Raw genomic sequence first — 23,345 nt, 5'->3', positions numbered from 1 at the left:
CATGTCTCCTACTATGTAGACCTCAATCATCTTCCCCACCATGTCACCTTCTCTGTAGACCTCAATCATCTTCCCCACCAAGTCACCTTCTCTGTAGACCTCAAACATCTTCCCCACCATGTCTCCTTCTCTGTAGACCTCAATCATCTTCCCCACCATGTCACCTTCTCTGTAGACCTCAACATCTTCCCCACCATGTCACCTTCTCTGTAGACCTCAATCATATTCCCCACCATGTCACCTTCTCTGTAGACCTCAATCATCTTCCCCACCATGTCACCTTCTCTGTAGACCTCAATCATATTCCCTACCATGTCTCCTTCTCTGTAGACCTCATTATATTCCCCACCATGTCACCTTCTCTGTAGACCTCAATTATCTTCCCCACCATGTCTCCTTCTCTGTAGACCTCAAACATCTTCCCCACCATGTCACCTTCTCTATAGAGCTCAATCATTTTCCCCACATGTCTCCTACTATGTAGACCTCAATCATCTTCCCCACTATGTCACCTTCTCTGTAGACCTCAATCATCTTCCCCACCAAGTCACCTTCTCTGTAGACCTCAATCATCTTCCCCACCATGTCTCCTTCTCTGTAGACCTCAATCATCTTCCCCACAATGTCACCTTCTCTGTAGACCTCAATCATCTTCCCCACCATGTCACCTTCTCTGTAGACCTCAATCATATTCCCCACCATGTCACCTTCTCTGTAGACCTCAATCATCTTCCCCACCATGTCTCCTTCTCAGGGGCGGTGTGTTCAATAGGGCGATATGGGCGACGCACTGCCAAACGGGAAAAAGGAAGGGATTTTTTTTCTAATCAATTATATCACGGCAACAGTAGTTATCAGTGTTAACGTCTGATCTGCCACAGTGCCACTAAATGTCCAATCAGGCTAAAGTCGTGCTTCAATTGAAAATCGCCCAGAAGTCTGTCATTAGACTCCCATGTAAAATCTATTTTTTTTCAAATATCAGAGCTTTCAATACAATCTCTTGGGTGTCTGAGGGCTTGCACTTACGCGTCGTCATACGTAACGTAACCATGAACGTAACTAAGAAAAGAGCGGGTAGCCTCATCAATCAATTCACGTACTACTATCAAGATGGCTATAGCGTTCAGTGCAACTCGATTGTCTCTTTGAAATAAGTTACTTTTTGTCGGCGAACAAATCAAGATAAATTGGCAACGAAACAATTAGGACCTCCCAGACCAAATTTAATAATTCAACAGGTTTCTACTAAAGGGGGGAAGTCCTACACCCGAGGATTTTCCAAAAATTGGTACGAACAAAACCTGGCTAGCAGGCTGCGATGTAGCTAATGCAGTCTTCTGCTACCCCCTGCTTACTCTTTCACCCTGAAGGCGGCACGGCAGACAGCACCGCTTGGACAGCGACTGGTGTGTAACGGACATGCACCATCTTTCAGGAAAGATTAAGAAACATGAGCTGTCAAAGACCCACATGGATATCTGTTTGAGATTGTCTGCTTTGGGGAGAGTGAACATTCCCACTCAACTGGATGAGGGATACAGGCTAGCTGTCCGCCGCCACAACGATGAGGTTAGTGTTGATAATCACAAGTTTACTGGAGAACTGAAACTGACAAGGCTGACAAGATAGGACCCTTTTGTCCATTGTTAATGGATAGGAACAGAACTTATAACCAGCTCCTGACCTAAATAGATCTTAGCACAACATTTTACTCAACATATCATATTCCATATTCACTATAACAAATATATTTACTACGACATTAGCAAGAACCGCCACATCCTCAGCCGGCTAATCCAGTGTGTGAAGTTTTGCGGAGTGTTTGAGTTAGCTTTTGCGAGGCAAAGATGAAACTGAGGGCTCCACCAACCCTGGTAAGCCAACACTTTTGAGATCAGTCAATAAATGCTTCTGGTATTGACTTATATGCTGCCCCTGTCTTCATGTTGTTGCTGGACATATCTTTTTTAAAATGTGTGTAGGTCACCTAAATCATCAGAAAAATTGCCCCCCCTGAGAATTTTTTCAGGAGCCGCCACTGCTCCTTCTCTGTAGACCTCAGTCATCTTCCCCACCATGTCTGTTACATCATAGTGTTCACATGTAGGCAGATGGCCTTTTGGGATGGGTTTGAAACCCTCCAGAGTTTGGTCAATAAGATAAAACCTGAACCTGTTCAGCTCATCCAGCAGGTCAGTTAGAAGAATGAGGGCCATACTTTAACACTGGCAGAAAACCACAATCACATGATCAGTTCAGGGTCAGATAATGACATGATGGTTTTAGAGTCCATTGATGGTGAGAAGTTGCCTAACCACAGATCTAGGATCAGATTTCACCACTGTCAGTACAAACCTTAATAGGAAGTGTATATTCAGCTGGCAGATCCAATGGTTAGGGTTATTAGGGATACAACTGGTTACGTTTAGGCTTAGAGTTAATGTTACACATAGGGTTATAGGCTCAGGGTTACACAGTGTTATAGGATTAGGGTTACACAGTGTTATAGGATTAGGGTTACACAGTGTTATAGGATTAGGGTTACACAGTGTTATAGGATTAGGGTTATACAGTGTTACAGGATTAGGGTTACACAGTGTTATAGGATTAGGGTTACACAGTGTTATAGGATTAGGGTTACACAGTGTTATAGGATTAGGGTTACACAGTGTTATAGGATTAGGGTTACACAGTGTTATAGGATTAGGGTTACACAGTGTTATAGGCTTAGGGTTACACATAGGGTAATACGGCTCGGCTACCAATACAGTCAATATCCCCCAATTAGCATGTGTTAAATTCCCATGCCCAAATCATACCAACATTTCAGAAATTGTTTATGTAGCTCAATTAAGTAATTTTAAGATGACTTATTAAAACATGCTAATTTGGGGGATATTGATTTAGGCCTAGGTATGTTTTGTTTCCAGAGTTAAGAACCGAGACACATCAAAAATACTTCTACTGACTACCTTGGACCGGATTCTCTTACAAAATCGTATTTTATTTTTTTAGTTAAAGATGCATTGGAAGTCACAGGTCAGACTTTCGTATTGTGTAACTTGTACAACCCAATCGCCAAATAAATCGGCAACCCGTGGCATAACTGCAACAATAGAATTACGCCTCGATCACACCAACAGTGTTATTACGTTTTAGTACACCAGAAGTACATTAATATCCAATGGAACGCTGCGTTTGCCTTGCAGCATTGCGTTGCAGAGGTAGTTGCAGTGCGTTCTGTGTGGTGCATACTTTGGATTTATCGAAAGTATGCGTCAAACTGGATGCGTAGACGGCTTGACAGAAATGGTAGAAGAAAGTGAATGTTGAACTTTTGTTGCACACATATCCAGATGATGCTGCGTACCATTTTTTTGCACTGCTACTGTTGGTGTTATCAAGGCGTTACGCCATGGCTTTACATTTTATTACGCCATGTGGTGCCGCATCTTAGCTGTCAGTCAAACTGTGCAAAAGTGAAACTAAAACGTACGTTTAGCCATTAATTCTGAATGATTAATGTTATGGTTAAGGTTTGTGAAAGGCTTAAAACAAAAAAAAAACAAGTGCCTAGCACTTTGATTAAACATGCGACCTCGGAACTGGTGTGATGAGATAACTCGATCCGGTGGAATACGACAATATGAGCGCTTATTTCAGAGAGCTCTCCGTAAGCCACGCCCCAGTGGGCAGAGCTAGGCATGTTGGACTGGGACACGTTTTAATATGATGAAAAGCCTCGTTTTACAATGGGTCCACCGTGGTTCTGTGTAGCCTAGTTATGCTAATATATTCGAGACCAGTGTATTGCAGTTAATTTAGTCTTTGACTTAATAAGTAAAATATATTCTAAAGACTTTCCCCCAAAAAACCTTCCCCAGTTAGTAAGTAGGCCTACCTGGCAGAATGATTTCACTATCTAAGTCACTGCATCGCAGTGCTAACTGTGCCACTAGAGATCCTGGTTCGAATCCAGGCTCTGTTGCAGCCGCCGCGACCGGGAGACTCATGGGCGGCGCACAATTGGCCGTCCAGGGTAGGGGAGGGAATGGCCGGCAGGGATGTAGCTCAGTTGATAGAGCATGGCGTTTGCAAAGCCAGGGTTGTGGGTTCGATTCCCACGGGGGGCCAGTATTTAATTTTTTTTATTCACTAACTGTAAGTCACTCTGGATAAGAGCGTCTGCTAAATGACTAAAATGTAAATGTAAATGATTTGTATCAATCGCGGGGAATTTGTTTAGCAAACTCTGTCATTACATGCAGCCTACACTGTACATTGTATCCTACAGTACAGAAACACTGCATGGTGTCTTGCTAGGTGCACAATTGAATTAAAGGGCAACTACCCAGATAGCAAAACATTTCCTCGCTTGCCATTTTCCACTGGCGCTGCTCCCAAGGCTAGAAATTCATACCGCCAGCGGGCGAGTGGAGATTGCAGTTCAAGACATGATTTGCATCTCTGGCGGGTAGCCCCCATTCAGAGGACAGCTACAGTATAAGCCTTAGGCAAGCCATTTAGCCATGAATTCATTTCAAATTCGGCCTGCTACCTTCCAGCTAACCACAGCCAGCCAGAGGCTGCAAGCTGTTTTTGCTGTTTCTATAAATACCTTACATATGTTGTGATTTTAATTTGATTTAATTTAATTGCCCATTTAAAAACAAAATAAAACCACACATTTGGACATAATCCATTTACAAGCATTGGGGATGACACAAAAAGTCATAGGCCTACATCTAATAATTAGCAGTTTAAGTAGATTCATTATATTAATTATGCCCAATAATAGGCTACATTTTTACCATTGATGTAATATAGGCTACTTTACAGTATATGAGGCAATACAAACGGTTCCTTTCTAACACTTGAAGAGAAGTGTTGATGATTATGTACAGTAGATGGCGGCACCTCTTAAACACCACAGAAGAAGCCGAAAAGACTCAACAGGAAGTTCTAGGTAGCTACCATCCTCCATGGTCATCACTAGTTACCACAAACACAAAGTCATAAACCTCGCCTATTTCTACATATGAGACACTACAACGGGCCAACGGTGCTCAAGTTTGGGCCGCAGACATGAAGGTAAGAACATAACTGTTACACAATGTCTTTACTGTCACAATAAATATAAAATATAGGGTGTGGAGGATGGAAATGTGTTAACGTAGTGTGTCATTTCTAATACTGTAATGGGTGCCAAGGACCTGAAGTCAACAGTGTGGTGGATACTACCTTGCATTCTGTCAAACAGTCTTGCCATCGCCACCACCTGAGCAGGGGATGAGGTCTGTTTCAGGAACTTGTTTCTTCACGTTTGATATTAAATATGTTACATTTGTTTTGTGTCCTATTAAGTAAATTCTAGGGGTGTAACGATTCGTTTTAACAACGATTCGATTTGTATCACGATTCGTGGTTGTCGATACGATTCAAGGACGATATTGGTTCATTTAGAACGATACGATCCGAAACGATTCAGTGACTTGAAATCGATTCAGTAACCTTTTAGCCAAAAATTCAACCAGTGTGACTGAAATAAATACCTGGTAACCAGTTGCATTTTAATGGCTGGCAATAGTCTTGATATTTTTAACAGTGTTTCATGACTCCATGCAGACCATCTGGTATTATGAAACTTACCAAAAGTCTCACAAGTCCGTCTGTTATGGCCTGTGCGGTTCGGTCAGCACCCAATTCAATCAGTCCAATAAAGTCCGAAGTAAACTCTCCGTTTGCTGGACACAGACACAATGTAAACTATTTCCTGCTCAGTTTTTGTGATGTCCTCAGATCCATCAAAAAGCATTCAGTAAATGAACATCTTCAGAATAGGAAGACATGGGACGTGCGTGTTTAGCTTTATGGAAAGAGAAAAATATTAAACAGAGCTTGCCGCTGTTCTTCATTCAGCTTTGCGACTGGACATTTATTCTCGGCTAGCTTTTAGCAATGGCTTGCGCCACATTCGTGTGCTCCTTGCTCTTTTCATGTTTGTCAAATAAAGGATGGTTGAAATTCTTTGAGCCTTTATAAAATGCACCTGTTTTGTCTGCTAGATGTGGATTTGAGCGGCAAATCTTGCACCACATTTCAGTGCGCTCATCGTTAGCTTCAAGCCACTTTTCCGAAAAAAGTATTTTCTTCGGCTCTGGCTCCAGTTGGCGTTTCTTTGTAGGTGGCGAAAACGCAAAAGAAGCTTCTTAATGTCTGTTGCTTTTTGGACATCCCTGACAGTAGTTGACAAGCAACATGTCATGTGTAAGGTTAGATGAGAAGATCGGTCAAGCACGCAAAGGCGCAGTAGTAACACAAGTGGCATTACGCATTCCTGATTTTTGTCACGCTTGCGATTCTGCGTACCAGTTATGTGCACCCCTGCATATAAAGTCTGACGTGCTTAAATCCAATGGGTTATTTCCTAGTATCGATACAATCGATTTATTACATTTTAAAACGATGTTAGATCGATATATGTTGTCCAAAAAGGCCAACTCACGAGCACAGATCGATGTAGTTGGATCATATGAATATAAATCGATACATCGATGTAGTAGATGGATCGTTACACCCATAGTAAATTCTTAAACTGGTTTAAGACCACGTGTGATTCAAATATAACTCGCACGTTCTTACTTTGTGTATAGGAGTAATTAGGAAGAACCCGGGATGCCACGGATGAAGGTGTCCAGATTCAGATCACCCGTTACGTGAACGGGGACTCTGATTGTGAATGCGGGAGTCGGCAGTGCACAGGGTAGAGGATCCGCTGCAGTAAAGGTCAACATCAAGTCTCGGACCACCTGTCCCAAAGCCAGCCTTTACTCCCAAGCCTCAAGACTGTTCCAACAGCTGGACCCTGTGCTGACTACCTCACCCTGCCACACACTTACCATTTGTTCATATTCTGTACACACTGAAATCAGTTTTGTCTACCGGACAGTTTTGTTTCCCGTGTGTATCAAGAATGGTCCACCACCCAAAAGACATCCTGCCAACTTGACACAACTGTGAAGCATTGGAGACAACATGGGCCAGTATCCCTGTGGAATGCCTTCGACACCCTGTAGAGACCATGCCCCGGCCAATTGAGGCTGTTCTGAATTAATAAAAAAAAGTGGCGATAGGGAGCATGCCGCTGGCTTGATGCTGAAAAAAGTGTCTCGCCTCCGACTGGCAGCTTTAGTGTCACCGGTCGGGAGAAGGGCGGAGTGGGCGTGTAAGAAAAATGGCACGTGTTCGGCAGGAGTACGGCTGGCATATCGCGGGCATCCCGTGAATGCGGCGATGGGCAAAATGAGGCAATGGGCCTCCCGATTGCTCATTGCTAACTGGGCACAACCTAAGAATAAATTCAACCACACCTTTCTTTCATCACAAAACCGGAGAGCAAAGTCCACAAAGCATATTGCATGTGTAGTAGTGTGATGTTGTTCCCCTAGATTATGCACCAAGTTGCACACAAGGACAGTTCAAGTAGGCCAGGTCAAGAGGGGATGTTAATAAATTAATAATAATAATTCAATGTGTTTTCTTTATTTAATTACAGCTGCATAGCTAATGTTATTTTTCGGTGTACACATTTTTTTATATATCTATATTGTAAATACACCTGATTGTAAAAGTTTTGTAAATTTTGGTTTGGTCCATCGCAGGTTATCTGTACTTACGTACCCTCTTATTGTTCTCTTTTGCCTGACCTTCAACTAGCAAGGTATGTTGTCATTGGCTAGGGAATTGTTCAATATATAACTGTGGTAAAGTTACACAAAGTGCTGTTACGCAACTATAGGTTTTGTTACAATGTGGACAATTATAAAGATTTATGTCAACAACTTTCAACGAGCTCCCTAATTAGGGTACCTAATGTAACTCGTGAGTATTTGGGACAGTGTTTGAGTGAGTTTCTATGTGCTCACGCAGGTGCCCGAGAGCTGTGACTGCACCAAGGGCTAACATATTGTGTGTTGTCTCTTCGTGTGCAGGCCGAATAAAAATTATCCAACCATCAGAATTCCTGTTGTGGCAGTGTCCTAAGTAAAAGTACACAACGCAGAACGTACCACGCTACACATGTAACAAACAGTTACATGACCTACAGCATGGTCAAGCAAGTTAATGTTTCTGACATTTTCGCACCACTAAACAACTATTGATTTAGAACCGCAGAGAGTTACCGCAAGTTGCAAAGAAAACAGGAGCTGCCTCCACTATTCCAGTACCATTTCAACTTCAACATCATCAAATCACCTATGCTTAGTCTAATACAGTGACAACTAAGATACCAAAAACTATTTATTCCAATCAATATGATGTGGCTGTCCATGGTTCTGATTTATGTGTTTGTGTGTGTGTGTACATTAGTGCAAGTAGAAAAAACATGTTGACTCACCCTATTTGTAGAGAAACGCCAATGCCATCCTCCTCTCTTTCATGTTTATGAAACTGTCTATTGTTCTGTCATACAGTACACGCTTTTATTGTTTGTTGTCCTAGGCTACCGGGCTAAAATGCTTACTCGCTTGCCTAACTCCCTTTCATGGACAACGTTAGCTAGTTAACATTAGCTTTCTACATCTAGCTACATATTGAACTTCCATCCTCTCAGGTCAGGGGCACAATGTATGAATTTATGGTTGGATCAGAATCGCCGTTATAATCATTGGCCAGTACGGAGAATTAAGTAAAAAGTCCAAATCCCTATCTCCATCCATGGCTAATTTAGAAAAAGGCAAGTTTTAGCTAGCTAGCCACAGGAGGACAACAACACAACAAGATGCAACAATTCAAGTTGTTTCTGTCAATGACGTATGCTCTTGGTGCGATGTGATTGGAGTGAAGCCAAATCCAAGCTGGCATCCCTTGACACTTTTATTTGGTGCACCAGGACCATTCACAGTTGAGCTCACTCAGTTTAGCTCAACGATGGTTGGCTATTTATTTTATTTATTTTCATCAAGGGAGGCCAATGTTCGGTGGCTTCCCTTGCAATCATGCTACGGGCGGCAACGATGTCATACCAGACAGCATCAGATAGATGGCCTACACATACAGAGACAGAGGGGTGCTGTTTTGCTCACTCTGATGCTTCCTCCGGTGAGATATATTCAGCCTCTTGCGAATTGAAGGAAAATTATGAAAACACAGAGAGACTAAAATATACATTATTTTATATATTTTGTTATTTATTTCTTGGTCAGTTTTTAGGGGAAGCCTGGCTTCCCTTGGCATCCATGAATACTGCAAATAGCTAATCCTGGCAACCAATGTTCTAGTATACATTTTTTGGGGCAAGCAGCTCAGGGATGTCAAGTTGGTACCCAACTTACAGTGTAATTAACAACTATCAATAGCTCTACTAAATTATAGACATATAGTCAATCAAATAATTACTCTGGAAAACGAGGAATGCATTTACTCAATTCAACTAATATATTTTATTAGTCACAAAATTATTGACACAAACAATGAGTGTACATGAAATACATGTTACATTACAGAATAACACAGAGTAAATGTCTATCACCAATAGGCTAAGATTTAATGTCGTTACACTGGTCTTTAGTTCAGAATAATCTCTAAGAGAAAAAACTGTGTGTCTGATACACAGGAGCTTGGTAGAAAGTATGAGTGAATTCACTGCCCTTTTAAACGAAATTCAAGTGGGAATGCACCCCCAACCTGAATTAACATTTCTAAGCACTAGTAAAAATAAAAGACAAGAAAACACACCCAGATTCTAATCTAATCAACTCAGTTTGAATGTTCTGACCAGACAACAGGGATGTGCCTGATAACCAGTCAACCCAAGATACAATTTCAATCCAGTCACTTTAAAAATACATCAACCAGAAAACATACAATGCAATAAGACATATAAAAATATGCAGCTCTTCATCAGCTCTTGAAACAAACCAAACTCAAAAATATAATTCACACAGTAACATTAATTTAGTCAATTGAAGTTTTTATCAGTCTTCACACCTCTCCTGGTGACAGTGACCCCAGGATTTCTGTGAGAACGTCTCATCCTGGAGATTGCCACGGCGAAGGTGTGACTCTCTCCTGTGAGATGGAAATATACAGCCATCCATCCAGACATATTGAATCAACACGCCAGGCTGGCGTCAGCAAGTTGCTAGACGCATCTTCATCACTGACCATCATCATCATCACATTTGTTCACTCTCTAGTTTTCCACAACATTGTGGACTTTGTTGTTTAAAAAATAAAAAAAAAAAATAGTATAGGAAAACTCATTTAAAAAAGCTATAGGAAACATATTTTTCACACAGGGCACATTTCCAAGCCATTTGGAAATAAATTGGCAAAATTAGAGTTACCCACTTCTCCAGGCTCTACTACACCACTGGATATAGTTTGGTATTCAGCAAAGACATTCAACATATCCAGTCATCCATGACATACCTATGTGTCTGTCCTATGTCTATGCTTTGGAGTTATAGTGCTGGAGTTATGTTCATGAGAGGGCTGTCGTGAATGCTCTTTGTCAAAGCACTAATCAATCCATGTCAAGACCTTGTCTCATAATTTACAACAGGCCTCAAAGTCTGTGAGATGTGAGCAGAAGTAATGTACATATTCCTTTCCTATAGCACCTCTTCTACTCAAGAGGGGAGTTGGTTACACTGTTAACATCAGGGTCTCATATTGTTTCATGTTTGTGGACGGAAACTTAAATGAATCTTCTTTCAAACTCTCTTCATGCCGTAGCTAAATCATATATATTTACATAAATTCCAGTGGAGCCACACCAGACCATGCTGTCTTTCCTAGGATCAGCATGACACGGAACTTGTGCTCCCCTAAATGTTTCTCCGAAATGTCTCTGTCAAGCTTTTAAAAGCCTCTTCACAAGTGATGGAACTCCAGTCTCTTGGCAAAGAAGCTGGCAAGGCATTGTGCAACTTTGCATACTCCACATTGTACTTCACAAAGAGGAACTTCCAGTAGTATGTGGCCTGGGAATTGCCTGACTGGAAGATCCATCTCATCTCAGCATTAAAAAAATACCACATCAATGTGTTTATCATTCTAGAAAAAACAGATTGTGAGCATATATCTGTAGAAAGTCTTCCTGTGAATTTACTTTTTTCACAACATCCAAGTCCTTTAGGTCTGTGAATCAAAGCTGAGTGCTCTCTATGGCCCTCCCCCTCTACATCACAGGGGGCTTTGCAGAATGGACACTGTCTCCCACAACCAAACAACTTATTAAAAAGCTTTGCCTGAGGAGGATCAGGTAGATTGGCCAACTTCTCCGATATATCTTGAACTTTGTGAAATTCAACACTGAGTCGGCTCTCCATCTCTTCAACAGATGATAACAGCATGTCAGAAAACTCTTTGGTCTTGGAATTCTCTAAAGTCATCCCTGTTGTATCAGTGGGAATAACCAGCATGCTAGACAATTCTGAGTGTAAATCCTGAATAAACAGATTAAAATTCAGGTCACCCTCACCATCTTCATCTGGTCTGTCAGAGCCAGTTTGCAGTGATTTCTCAACAGCCTTCTTTAACTGTCTACTGATTGTCTTCAAGTGTTGGACCTCCATGTTTGTAATGATGCTGATGCCCTCATCTTCCCTGCTTCTCTTTGAAAGGTATTCAACTGTGTTATCCAAAATGAACTCAAATACAAATCCCTCATAGTCGTCTGTGTACTTCAAGAATGTCGAAAAATCTCCAGATAGTAGGCGTTTTAGCATGGAACACTGGAAATAACTCCTTGTGCTGAAAACATCACCACAGTTTGAAAGCATTTCATTCAAAATGTCTGGTCCAAGGGATTTGATGATGTACTCCTTTACTGCAGGTTCCAGACAGTGTTTGGTGAACTCTTCAGCCTTCCTTTTGCACTGGTCTCTCTTGTAGAATAGGTCCTTGAAGTCAGCCAAGAACTGCTGTTTCAGTTTCTTCAGGCTTTGTTGAGGATCATTGTCTGTAATGAAAGCCTCATGCATTTTCTGGAATTCTCTTGCTGCATTACCACAGATGTGCATCTTAAGAGATGCTTCAAATTCAGCACTGATTTGCAATTCCTTTTCCCTGTGAAGGTTGATCTTAATCAATTCTAGTAGTTCCTGGATGTAAGTGTTATGGTAGTCAGTTTTTTCTTTGACCTTGTTCGCAACAAACCTCTCACTCTGATTAATGATGTTATTGGCCATGTGTTGAATTTCATCCTTTTTTAAAATCTTACTCTCATATGACTCCATCTTCTTTAAGAACCTGTACATTATGTTAAGTTCATTTTTTACTTTAAATTTCTTAAGTCCACATTTCTCCAGGGGTTTTGCTTTGACCAACATATCTTTGACCGCACTACTTTGCATTTCCACGTTTTTCCCAAGGGCAGTGTAGATCTCTTCTGAAACATTTCGACGCTTTAGAACATTGAATTTGAGCTCCTTTATTGTTTTGTCCCACATGTTATCAAATTCTTTCCCCAGTTGTTCGTCATCCATTGGATTTTCATCTCCACTAAATTTCTTAACAAGGTCAGACACGTTCTTGTCAAGAGCATCCCGGTTGGTTTTCTTAATGTTGTCTAACTGGTAGGTGCATTTTCTTAGGTCCACTGCAGCTTCTAATTTGTTCTGTACAACTCTCTCTGTGTCGCTCGTGAGGAACTTTGCACTAATAATACATTCTTCCTTATACTTCTCCACAAAACACACATTCCTCTCTTCTCTTTTGTAATAGGAAGTCACATTGTCAAGAAAAATGTTTTGTTCTCTTTGTAGCTCATTGCTGGCCTCAGTTTTCAGACTGCTTAAGAGGTCTTCCAGGCCAGACTCCTGTTGAGACCCCATTAAGCCATAGTTTGCAATGCTGTGTTCCGCTGTTGTCAGCCAGCTGTGCATATGTTTTTGGAAAGCCCAGTCCCATCCATTAAACTCCACAGACAGTTTGCTGTACGCCTCAGCCACAATACTATTGCGAAAACTAAAGATGAACTTCTCATACTTTACAGACTCCCATAAGCTTCTGATCCACTCAAGGAATTCAGGGATAGTTTGTGCTAAAGTGGTCTCCTCTTTGCATGAACATATCAGCTTCCTTTTAAAATTGGCTACAACTTCACTGTAACCTTCATTAACAGCTGCCATGGGTGGACTGCCATGCCAGAGACCTGGGATGTAACATGTGTCCTCAGGTTTGTAGTCTATTATGTCAGTGAATTTAGTGTCATCACCTGCATTTTCCATCCTGCTTGCAACAGCTGTCATCTCATTCAGCTGCACTAGAAAACAAGTCCTGTCCCTGAGGTTTTTGTCATGAGCAGATATATCTGCAACATTCTGGTGCACAAACTGACAACTGGTCTTCTTCCCTACTTTCCTCATCCTGAGGAAAGCATGGGCTACAATCTGCATTGTGTCTTTCATATCTGTGGTGTTCTCCATAGCAATATTCACAATTGAGATGTCACTCAGTCCTACCAAAAGTGTGGCTAGTTCATTATCATGCTGATAATTGTCAGTAAGGTGGGTAGATTGAAGTCCCCTTAGCCCCTCTGTGTCAATGACCATGATGAAGTCACATTTTAGTTCATTCCTGAATTCCTCTTCGACTTTGATAAGCTGCATGAAGGCACCTCTGGTGCATCTTCCGCTGCTGACGGCAAACTGGACCCCAAACATGGTATTCAGAAGAGTGGACTTTCCAGAGCTTTGGACCCCTAAAACAGACACCACCCGGATCTTATTGTTTGGCGTAGTCAAAGAGTGGAGCTCCTGCAGAACATCTGATATCCGCTTCATTGGGATGTTTGATGCATCACCATCCATCAGCTCCAGTGGAAACCCCTCCAACATTAATTCGGCACAGATTCTTGGCAGTCCTTGAACTTGCTGTTGAGTCTCACTGCTTTCAGAGAACATAGTTGCTTCGTATATCTGTCCAACTTCTCTCAAGAAATGTTCGGTTCCTAAGGAACTGTTTGAGATCTGTTTGTCTAAATCGGCAATGAGGTATTTCTTGTCTGGAGAAATCTGACACAGTTTTTTATATTTTTCTCTGAGATCGGACAGACGTGTTCTTGACAGGTTGTCCAGATTGAGCTTCATCCACTTCAGGAAATAGGAGCGCTCTTCTTTGGAAGTCCTCAAACCTTCCACAAAATGTTTCATACTATCACTAATACCAAGAGACAGCTGCTTCTTCCGGAGTTTATATTTCTCTTGCTTGAGTTCACTCTTGTACATTTCAATATCCTTATCACCTACATTTTTCAGCTTGACCTCCTCTTTCTCCAGTTCAGTCAGACTTTTCCATATCTCTCTCTGTAATGGCAGCTGGCTCTCCTTATAGCTTGGTATGCAAGAGATTTTATCTGTAATTAAAGTTGCACTTTCCTTGGCTCTCAGACAGATACCATAATCTTCATCCACAGGGATACCCAACTCATGCGCAACAACAAGCATTTCCTCCACTTTAGTTTTGTGTGGGTTTGCCTTCAAGACGTCTGTGACTGCAGACCGGAGCTTCTTCACAAGCTGTGCGTTGTTTATTTGCCTGTCTTTACTTATTATGGCATCAGAGTGTTTCTCAAATGTGGCTGCATCGTAGCTCTTAGCCTCAGAGTTGCACACAATGACGAGTCGACCTTTCATCTTCTGGAGGTTCAGAATACTGCTGTCAGAGCCCAAAACATCACAGAACACAAACACTGCTGCTGACGTCTCGCAGAGGAAAGAGAACTGGGTCTGAAAATCCTGGATATCACCACGAAGATTAGCTACAGCCACAGCTTCAGTGAAGACGTCAATTTTGGGGTCGCCAATGGGCAGGTACCAGCTGATTTCCACTAACCCATCAGAAATAGTTCTTGGAATGTTGCCAGCTGGCATGTTACCGTGAACAAAGGTGTTGTAATTCTGCTGAGAACAGCTTAGAACATCATTCAAAAGCTGAGACTTTGATAATGTGCTGTTGCCCAGTCTAACAAATGACACCATAGGGAGGTCAGTAAGCACAATACTGTTCTCAACATACCCTTTCTGGTCTTTCATTGAATGAGGCCTGTACTTTTTCACTATGTCCCTCATGGCCCACAGCATCAAAGTGCTTTGTTCTGTGTCACAGTTGGGCAGCAGGAGAGGAACAGCAAACTGACACATGGACATTTTCAGGGCAATATCCTGCTGCAAGAAACCATCTGAACACAGAAACAGGGCTGTTATGAGGTCTAGAGGGTTCATACGATCTTTATCATCAGACTGCACATCCCTTGCTGACACATTCACCCTCATCAGTTCTTTCAGAAAACACAATGGTAGGGACTGTAGAGCTGGAGCATGGTTGTCCTCTAACATCTGGCCATCGACTGCAAGTACGGTATTCAACGACATCTTCTGTGTGAAATACTGTTTCAGTCCAACTTTCTGCATATACAGTTCCAGACTGAGCTCTGCAATAACAAAGAGAACAAAATAAAAATCCAGAGTTTACAACTGAGATTGAGGCCAGGATTCACTCCAACGCAGATTAACGACATGCACACAGTGATAGACTTTTGAAGGCAATTTTACTGACGTTTGCCGAGATCCCATTCACTGTTAATGACACAGATTTTTGCTAAAGTAGAAATCCCTTAAAAAGTGAATCACAGTGCATACATAGTTTATCTGCGATTGTTTGAATCCCAGGTCTGATAGTAAGAGTGTCATTCCACGAATAGAGTGCCTTTTATTTCCCTCAGACATTGTGTGTACATTTTTATAACACTAAATGTAACAGTTGGATCACATACTGAACATCTAAACTAAACCACGTTAAAATTTCAAATAGCAGTGTGTTTTCATTCAAATAAATGATTTGTTTTCTCTGAAAATCCCTGTTTTGGAATTTCCCATGCAAGGTTATTATAGTTGTGTTTTATATTAGTTTTTATTTCTATTCGTTTTAGATTTTTATTCGAAATTACATTCAGTTTCAGTTAGTTTTCAGAACTGATTTGTTAGTTTTTTTATTTAGTTTTATCAAAATATTTATATTTAGTTATATTATTTAGTTGAAATTGTAGTTTTCGTGTTAAGAACAGAAAGCATGGAAAGCTAGGAGCCATGTGTGTTGTATAGTTATGTGGGTGTTTCTTGGGATATCACTTCTTCCAATGGGGGGGCAGTAATACATAATGTGATGGGTCAGGTTAGCTTTAAATCACAAAGTAAATCTCAATGTGACTTGAATCTAAAAGGGAATAGCACCGAGACCAAAAAATTGTGGAATGAAACTCTCTCTCGCCCATATTTACAGAAATCCTATGATTTTTCACCTCAGTAACACGTGTTTCTTTACCTCTATTTTACACATACATTTTTCTGGTCCCCCTCCCCGCTGGGCAGAGACATCAGTTCAACATCTACACAGACTTCAGTTCAATGTCTAGTTTTGATTTAGATTTGGTTGAGTTGTCAACTAACATCAATTCAATGTGAAATCAACCAAAAGTGTCACCATGTCATTGGATTTCGGTTAAAAGTTGGGTGAAAAAAGACTACATTCCTGACTTTTTGCAAATCCAATCCGTTTTCCAATATTGAGTCAACCAGTTTTTGCCCAGTGGGTCCCTTCACATTTCGCACTTTCAATCGTGAATGATAATTCTTCAAGTTTTAACAGTGAAACATCCATGCAGCATATGCATACCTACCATTTGATCTCAATTAGTTTATTGGGGATATGCATTTAGATCTTCTTGAGTTATACAGTGTTGTTTCGAAGTAGCCTACAGTTTTGAACGATGTACAGTGAGCAAATTTTAGAGCAGATGGTGTTAAACTGTAGCACAGGCTTCCTGTGTTTCGTTTCAATCAAAGCACATATTTTGTGGCGCGCTTTTGAGTTTTGGCCATATGAGAGAAACATGCGACCATTCGCACAATTATCCTGAAAATGTATAAGAAATCAGGTGGTGTTATTTGTCTTAGAGTAACATGCTATTATATTCGGTTATTTTATGTAGAATACTATCATTATGTGATCTTGCAGACATTGATTCAGCTTTGATCTAACTTTATTAAACGAGTACCATTCACCAGAGTAGCCTGTTCTCTGAATAGAGCAGAGACTGCACGACCTTTAGCTGTTGGGAAGAGGGGTCGAGTATAGTCGGATCGGCAGCCACTGTAATAGTACATGTAAGAATAATCAAGTTAGCTACCTAGCCGATTTATTCCCTGGTTCAGGGTCAATCCTGTAACGTGAACTTAACTCATGTTAATGTGCTAAAATGACTTATTTAAAAACATTTGTTTAAAGAAACATTGAACATTAATAGTCAAATCAAAGCGTAAAAACCGGTGAGTTGGTTCTACTCTTTTTGGGCATTTTCTGGTGTTTTGTGATGGAAAACTGAGTGGGTTGACCATAACATGTCAACCTTGTTACCCATACATAGGCTAGAAAAGTTTTAACAAGTTCATATATTGTCTTTAAGCTTGCATTCAATTGCCCCTCCCTAATTGCACACAAGCTTCCATTCCCACTGTCACAAAGGGATTTATGGCTGATTTAAGATAAAAATGTCAACTCTGTTACGGTGAACCCTGTCACTTTTAGTAATTTCTTGTAATTTAACCTCTTGAGATGGGAAAACATGTTTGTTGTGACTAGTGCTGAGCGATTAGTGCTTTTTGAGGTCGGTTCGACTATAAGTAAGTTAAAAACACGATTTTCGATTATTAAAAAAAATATTAAATGCACTATGCATTATGTGGGTTGAATGCTGTAACACATAATAAAACAATTAATAAAAGTCCCATGATGGTAGTGACTGCCCATTACTGGTTATCACTTATTAACCGTAATTTATTCACATTACTTTAATAAAATATTTCAGTTGCGTATATTACATTTGTTGAATACTCGTTTCTGATTGGCCAGAAGGGCATTCTAGAATGGGCATTAAAACCAGGACAGTTGGAAAAGATATCGGGACACCTTGATAGCATGACGCAATATGCGCCTACAGATGCAGACCTTACTTGCTACAAAGTTACAGAAAGCTAAACCAACAACCACACAAGACGAAATTGGATACATTGTAAACGCAGGTTCAACAAGAAAAAACATCCATTCTCAACAGTTATTCTGGCTGCACAGATCATGACTGTGTTAGCCATAGCTAGTTAGCAAGCAAGGGATAACGGAACATATAGACCGAAGAACTGGGTCGCGACCATATATATATAACTAATCGAACGAACGACTGGGTCGCGTCTCTAGAAACCAAAGTATGAATTTGCCTATAAAAATATAAACAGAAAAATATTATTTCTACTGGTAAATGTGTGCTTTAGTACTGTTTTCTTTGGCAACTGTGGTATAAGCGGGATAAACACCTCTGTTCTGTACGTTACGTTGGAAAAATGAACTCAGCAAAGGGACTCGGCTCCACCTCCTCCTGCTGCGTCGTCTATTATTTCCAAGGTAATGTACAGAACGTCAGCGTTTATCCCTTACTTACTTGATGACTTTATTATTTTATTCCAAGTCACATCTCATCTCTATAGAGCTGCTGCCTATGCTGTCTGACAAAATCACTATTTTAGTAGTTCTTCAAAGTAAATAAGGCATACTTTTATGACTACTACTAAATACCAACTATCAATCACTTAGATCATGTATGTTCCGGTAGAGATACCTTGAAGCAACTGCTATCTATCCCTCTCGGTTGCGCTTTCTTCTGTCTCTTCTTTCCGTCTCGTTGTCTCGCCCACACAACCGAACAAGTAGGCGCACAATGGATTATGGTCATTGTAGTTAATTACCACGTTTTCTGGACTACACTGTGTAGAATATTGGCCTTTTGGAAACTACAAATCCCTACTACATCGCACAGTTTGGGCTTGATCTGATTTATCTCCAGAGAAACCATGCATTGAGCTCACCAATTTTTTTCAAGCTAAAAATTTTGGACCTGTGATCTGCTTTCAACCAGACCTGGGTTTAAAACATTTTTGAAATCTTTCCTCCAAATGGGCGTGGCACTATTTTCTTGGTTCCTTTACGCCAGGCAAGCGCAATAAAGGCCAGCTTAAGTTTTCTAATGATTACTAATAGTATTTGAACCCAGGTCTGCTTAGAAGTTGCATAAAAAAGAGGTATGATTCAAAGGTTAGTACTTACTTGTGGTGATGGTTGTTGACATAGGTGGACTTTGTTCCTCATCTTCCAGCACAGTGCAGACAGCGACAAAGTACTGAGTGGCAGGTTGCAGGTTGGAGAGAGTGATACTGTTTGAAGATGTGGTAGTGATGTGTGGTTCTGTCTCTGGACAGTGGTAGGAGATCTGGTAATTATGTTGGGTTTGGTCCAATCCTGGTGGCTGGCTCCAGCTAACAACAGCTGATTTGGTCTTCACTGAGTCAACATTCAGCTGGTCTGGAGCTGGGAAAACTACATAACAAAAGTGGTTGCATTTATATTTTTTAATTGTCAAAATCAATCAATCAATCATTAAATTAAGCCATGTCATTGTATTTTCAAAAATTCCTGAAATGAGTGTATTGAATTGTTGCAAATCTAAGATGTATCATTGAGTCAACCAGTTTGTGCCCAGTGGGAAGGTTTGATGAGGGATGTCTTACTTGACCCCCAGGATACAAACAATACTTGTGCAGATGGTTGTAGAAACAGGTCGACTCTGTGTTCCATTGTTCAGCACACTGGTGTGATTGCTACTACTGCTATATTGGTAGTTACAGTGCCTTCAGAAAGTATTCACATCCCTTGACTTTTCCACATTTTGTTGTGTTACTGCCTGAATTTAAAATTGATTCAATTTAGATTTTTTTGTCACTGGCCTACACACATTACCCCATAATGTTAAAGTTGAATTATGTTTTTACAAATTTTTACAAATTAATAAAAATAGAAAGCTGAAATGTCTTGAGTCAATAAGTATTCAAACCCTTTGTTATGAAAAGCCTAAATAAGTTCAGGAGTAAAAATGTGCTCAACAAGTCACATAAGTTGTATGGACTATAATAGTGTTTAACATGATTTTATGAATGACTGCCTCGTCTCTGTACCCCCACACATACAATTATCTGTAAGGTCCCTCAGTCGAGCAGTGAATTTCAAACACAGATTCAACCACAAACACCATGGAGATTTTCCAATGCCTCGCAAAGAAGGGCACCTATTGGTAGATGGGTAAAAATATTTTTTTAAAGCAGACATTGAATATCCTTTTGAGCATGGTGAAGTTATTAATTACACATTGGATGGAGTATCAATACACCCAGTCACTATAAAGATACAGGCATCCCTTCCTAACTCAGTTGCCGGAGAGGAAGGAAACCATTCAGGGATTTCACCATGAGGCCAATAGTGACAGTTACAGAGTTTAATGGCTGTGATAGGAGAAAACTGAGGATGGATCAACAACATTGTAGTAACTCCACAATAATAACCTAATTGACAGAGTGAAAAGAAGGAAACATGCCTCCTTGTTTGCAACAAGGCACTAAATTAATACAGCAAAAATGTGGCAAAGCAATTAACTTTTTGTACTGAATAGAAAGTGTTATGTTTGGGGTAAATCCAACACAACACATTACTGAGTACCACTCTCCTTATTTTCAAGCATAGTGGTGGCTGTATCATGTTATGGGTATGCTTTTAATCGTTAAGGACTGGGAGAGTTTTTCATGATAAAATATAAACAAAATGGAGCTGAGCACAGACAAAATCCTAGAGGAAAACCTGGTTCAGTTTGCTTTATTATAAAATAATAGCGAATCAGTGTTGAGCTAAACTGAGTGAGTTTAACTGTGAATGGTCCTGGCGCACCAAAAAAAAAGGTGTCAAGGGAAGCCAGTTTGGATTTGGCTTCACACCAATCACATCACATCAAAAGCATTGACAGAAAAAACTTTTGTTCCATCTTGTTGTGTCGTTGTCCTCTGGTGGCTAGCTAGCTAAAATCGTCCCGTTCCTAAATTAGCCATGGATGGGATGGAGATTGGGATTTGGACTTTGTGTACCGGCCAATGATTATAAATTCATACATTGTGCCGCTGGCCGGAGAGGAAGTTCAGTATGTAGCTAGATGTAGTAGGCTAACGTAACACGTTAATTAGCTAGCCGGCTCATCGTTGCCCATGAAAGTAGTTTAAGCTAGTTAGCAAGCATTTTAGTCAGGTAGCCTAGTCTAGGACAACAAAAACTAAAAGTGTGTAACGTTAGGCTACTGTTTTGGCAACATGAAAGAGAGGAGGATGGTATTGGCGTTCCTCTACAAGTAGGGTGAGTCAACATGTTTTTTCTACTTGCGCGTGCACACACACACACGCACACAGAGAGAAACCAGTACCATGGACTGATACTTAGCTTACGTTGGACTAAATTGTTTTGGTATATTTAAGTTGTCACTGTATTAGACTAAGCATAGGTGATTTGATGATGTTGAAATGTTGATGTTGAAATGGTGCTGGTTTGACGTTAGTGGAGGCAGTTCCTGTTTTTTTGCGACTTGCGGTAACTCTTCGTGGTTCTTAATCAATAGTTGTTTAGTAGTCCGAAAATGTCGGAAACATTAACTTGCTTGACCAGGCTCTAGGTCATGTAACTGTTTGTTATATGCAATATGCTTTGTGGACTTCACCAACAGAGGTTGCTCTCCAGTTTTGTGATGAAACGAAACATTTGGTTGCATTTATTCTGCAACTGTGTGAATGTTGTCTTTTTGTCATCTCAGCCTTATAAATCACGGTGACATTTGAACTAACGGGTTATAGAGCAGCAAACAACGCAATTATCACAACAAATGTAATTAGGGTGACCACATATCCCGGAATGTGAGGGACTGTCCCGCATTTTGGCCCAGGACGTAAACAAACAATCCAGCTTTTCATCAACAAATTCTCGTATATTTTAGTCAGACATTCCAAACTGTCTCTTGCAGTCACGTTGCGCTTATGAAAAGATAAGTTGCCAATTTATTAGGTATACCCATCTAGTACCGGGTCGGAACACCCTTTGCCTCAGAACAGCCTGAAGTTGTTGGTCAGTTTGTATCAAGGGACCTAACGTGTGCCAGGAAAACATTCCCCTCACCGTTACACCACCAGCCTGTACCGTTGACACCAGGCAGGATGGGGCCATGGACTCATGCTGCTTACGCCAAATCCTGACTCTGCCATCAGCATGACGCAACAGGAACCAGGATTAGTTGGACCAGGCAGTGTTTTTCCACTACTCAATTGTCCAGTGTTGATGATCACGTGCCAACTGGAGCCGCTTCTTCTTGTTTTTAGCTGATAGTAGTGGAACCCAGGGTGGTCGTCTGCTGCAATAGCCCATCTGTGACAAGGACCGATGAGTTGTGCATTCCGAGATGCTGTTCTGCACACCATTGTTATACTGCGCCGTTATTTGCCTGATTGTTAGCTTTTACGATTCTTGCCATTCTCCTTCGACCTCTCTTATCAACGAGCTGTTTTCGCCCACAGGACTGATGCTGACTGGATGTTTTTTGTTTGTCACACCATTAGTATTCTAGATAACCTTACCAAATACACTGAGTGTACAAAACAGGCTGTGTCAAAACATGACATAGACTGATCAGGTGAATGCTATCATTCCTTATTGATGTCACTTGTTAAATTCACTTCAAATCAGTGTAAAGGGAGGATACAGGTTAAAGAAGGATTTTTAAGCCTTGAGACAATTGAGACATGGATTGTCTATGTGTGACATTCAGTGGGTGAATGGGCAAGACAAAACATTTAAGTGCCTTTGAACAGGGTATGGTAGTAGGTGCCAGACGCAACGGTTGTGTCAAGAACTGCAACTCTGCTGGGATTTTCACACTCAACAGTTTCGTGTGTGTATCAAGAATGGTCCACCACCCAAAGGACATCCAGATAACTTGACACAACTGTGGGAAGCATTGGAGTCAACATGGGCCAGCATCCCTGTGGAACGCTTTCGACGAATTTAGGTTGTTCTGAGGGCAAAAGGGGGTACAACTCAATTTGTTTTACTATTCGACTAACCATCCTAAAATCTCTAAAATATCATAAGAAATGAGGTGATGTTTTTGGTGTAACAGTAATGTTATATTATGCTATTATACAGTGAGTGTACAAAACATTAAGCGCACCTTCCTAATATTAGCTTACATGGCCAAAACCCAACAGCGCTAGACATAATGTGCTTTGATTAAAACAAAATACAGGAAGGCTATATAGTTTGTTAAGACCATCTGCTCTAATTTGCTCACGAAAGAGTAATTCAAGAAGATCTAAATGCATATTCCTATTAAACTGATTGAGATCAAATGATTGACATGCAGACGC

At 40.8% G+C, this 23,345-nt stretch overlaps 1 protein-coding gene across 1 annotated transcript; it reads right to left on the bottom strand.

The window, feature by feature from the left end:
- Positions 1-453: 453 nt before the first annotated feature.
- Positions 454-19,672, bottom strand: LOC121536022 (up-regulator of cell proliferation-like). The gene is made up of 3 exons (XM_045213950.1): positions 19,654-19,672; positions 11,777-15,445; positions 454-746 (listed from the first exon to the last, which is right to left on the bottom strand). Exons 2-3 carry the CDS (start codon positions 15,423-15,425, stop codon positions 454-456), a joined length of 3,942 nt encoding a protein of 1,313 aa, XP_045069885.1. The 5' UTR covers positions 15,426-15,445; positions 19,654-19,672.
- Positions 19,673-23,345: the final 3,673 nt, after the last annotated feature.

Source organism: Coregonus clupeaformis, unplaced genomic scaffold (assembly GCF_020615455.1).
Source record: "Coregonus clupeaformis isolate EN_2021a unplaced genomic scaffold, ASM2061545v1 scaf0177, whole genome shotgun sequence".
In the NCBI taxonomy this organism is placed as follows: Eukaryota; Metazoa; Chordata; class Actinopteri; order Salmoniformes; family Salmonidae; genus Coregonus; species Coregonus clupeaformis.
This window is presented reverse-complemented; position numbering and strand designations above follow the sequence as displayed.

What these genes read in the sequence shown, in the direction of transcription:
- LOC121536022 (XM_045213950.1), bottom strand. Translation starts at nt 15,425, where the DNA reads ATGCAGAAAGTTGGACTGAAACAGTATTTCACACAGAAGATGTCGTTG. An exon ending in TGAAATGCTTTCAAACTGTG is followed by an intron (nt 747 to 11,776) that starts GTGATGTTTTCA and finishes GCCCCTGAGAAG; the next exon opens with GAGACATGGTGGGGAAGATG.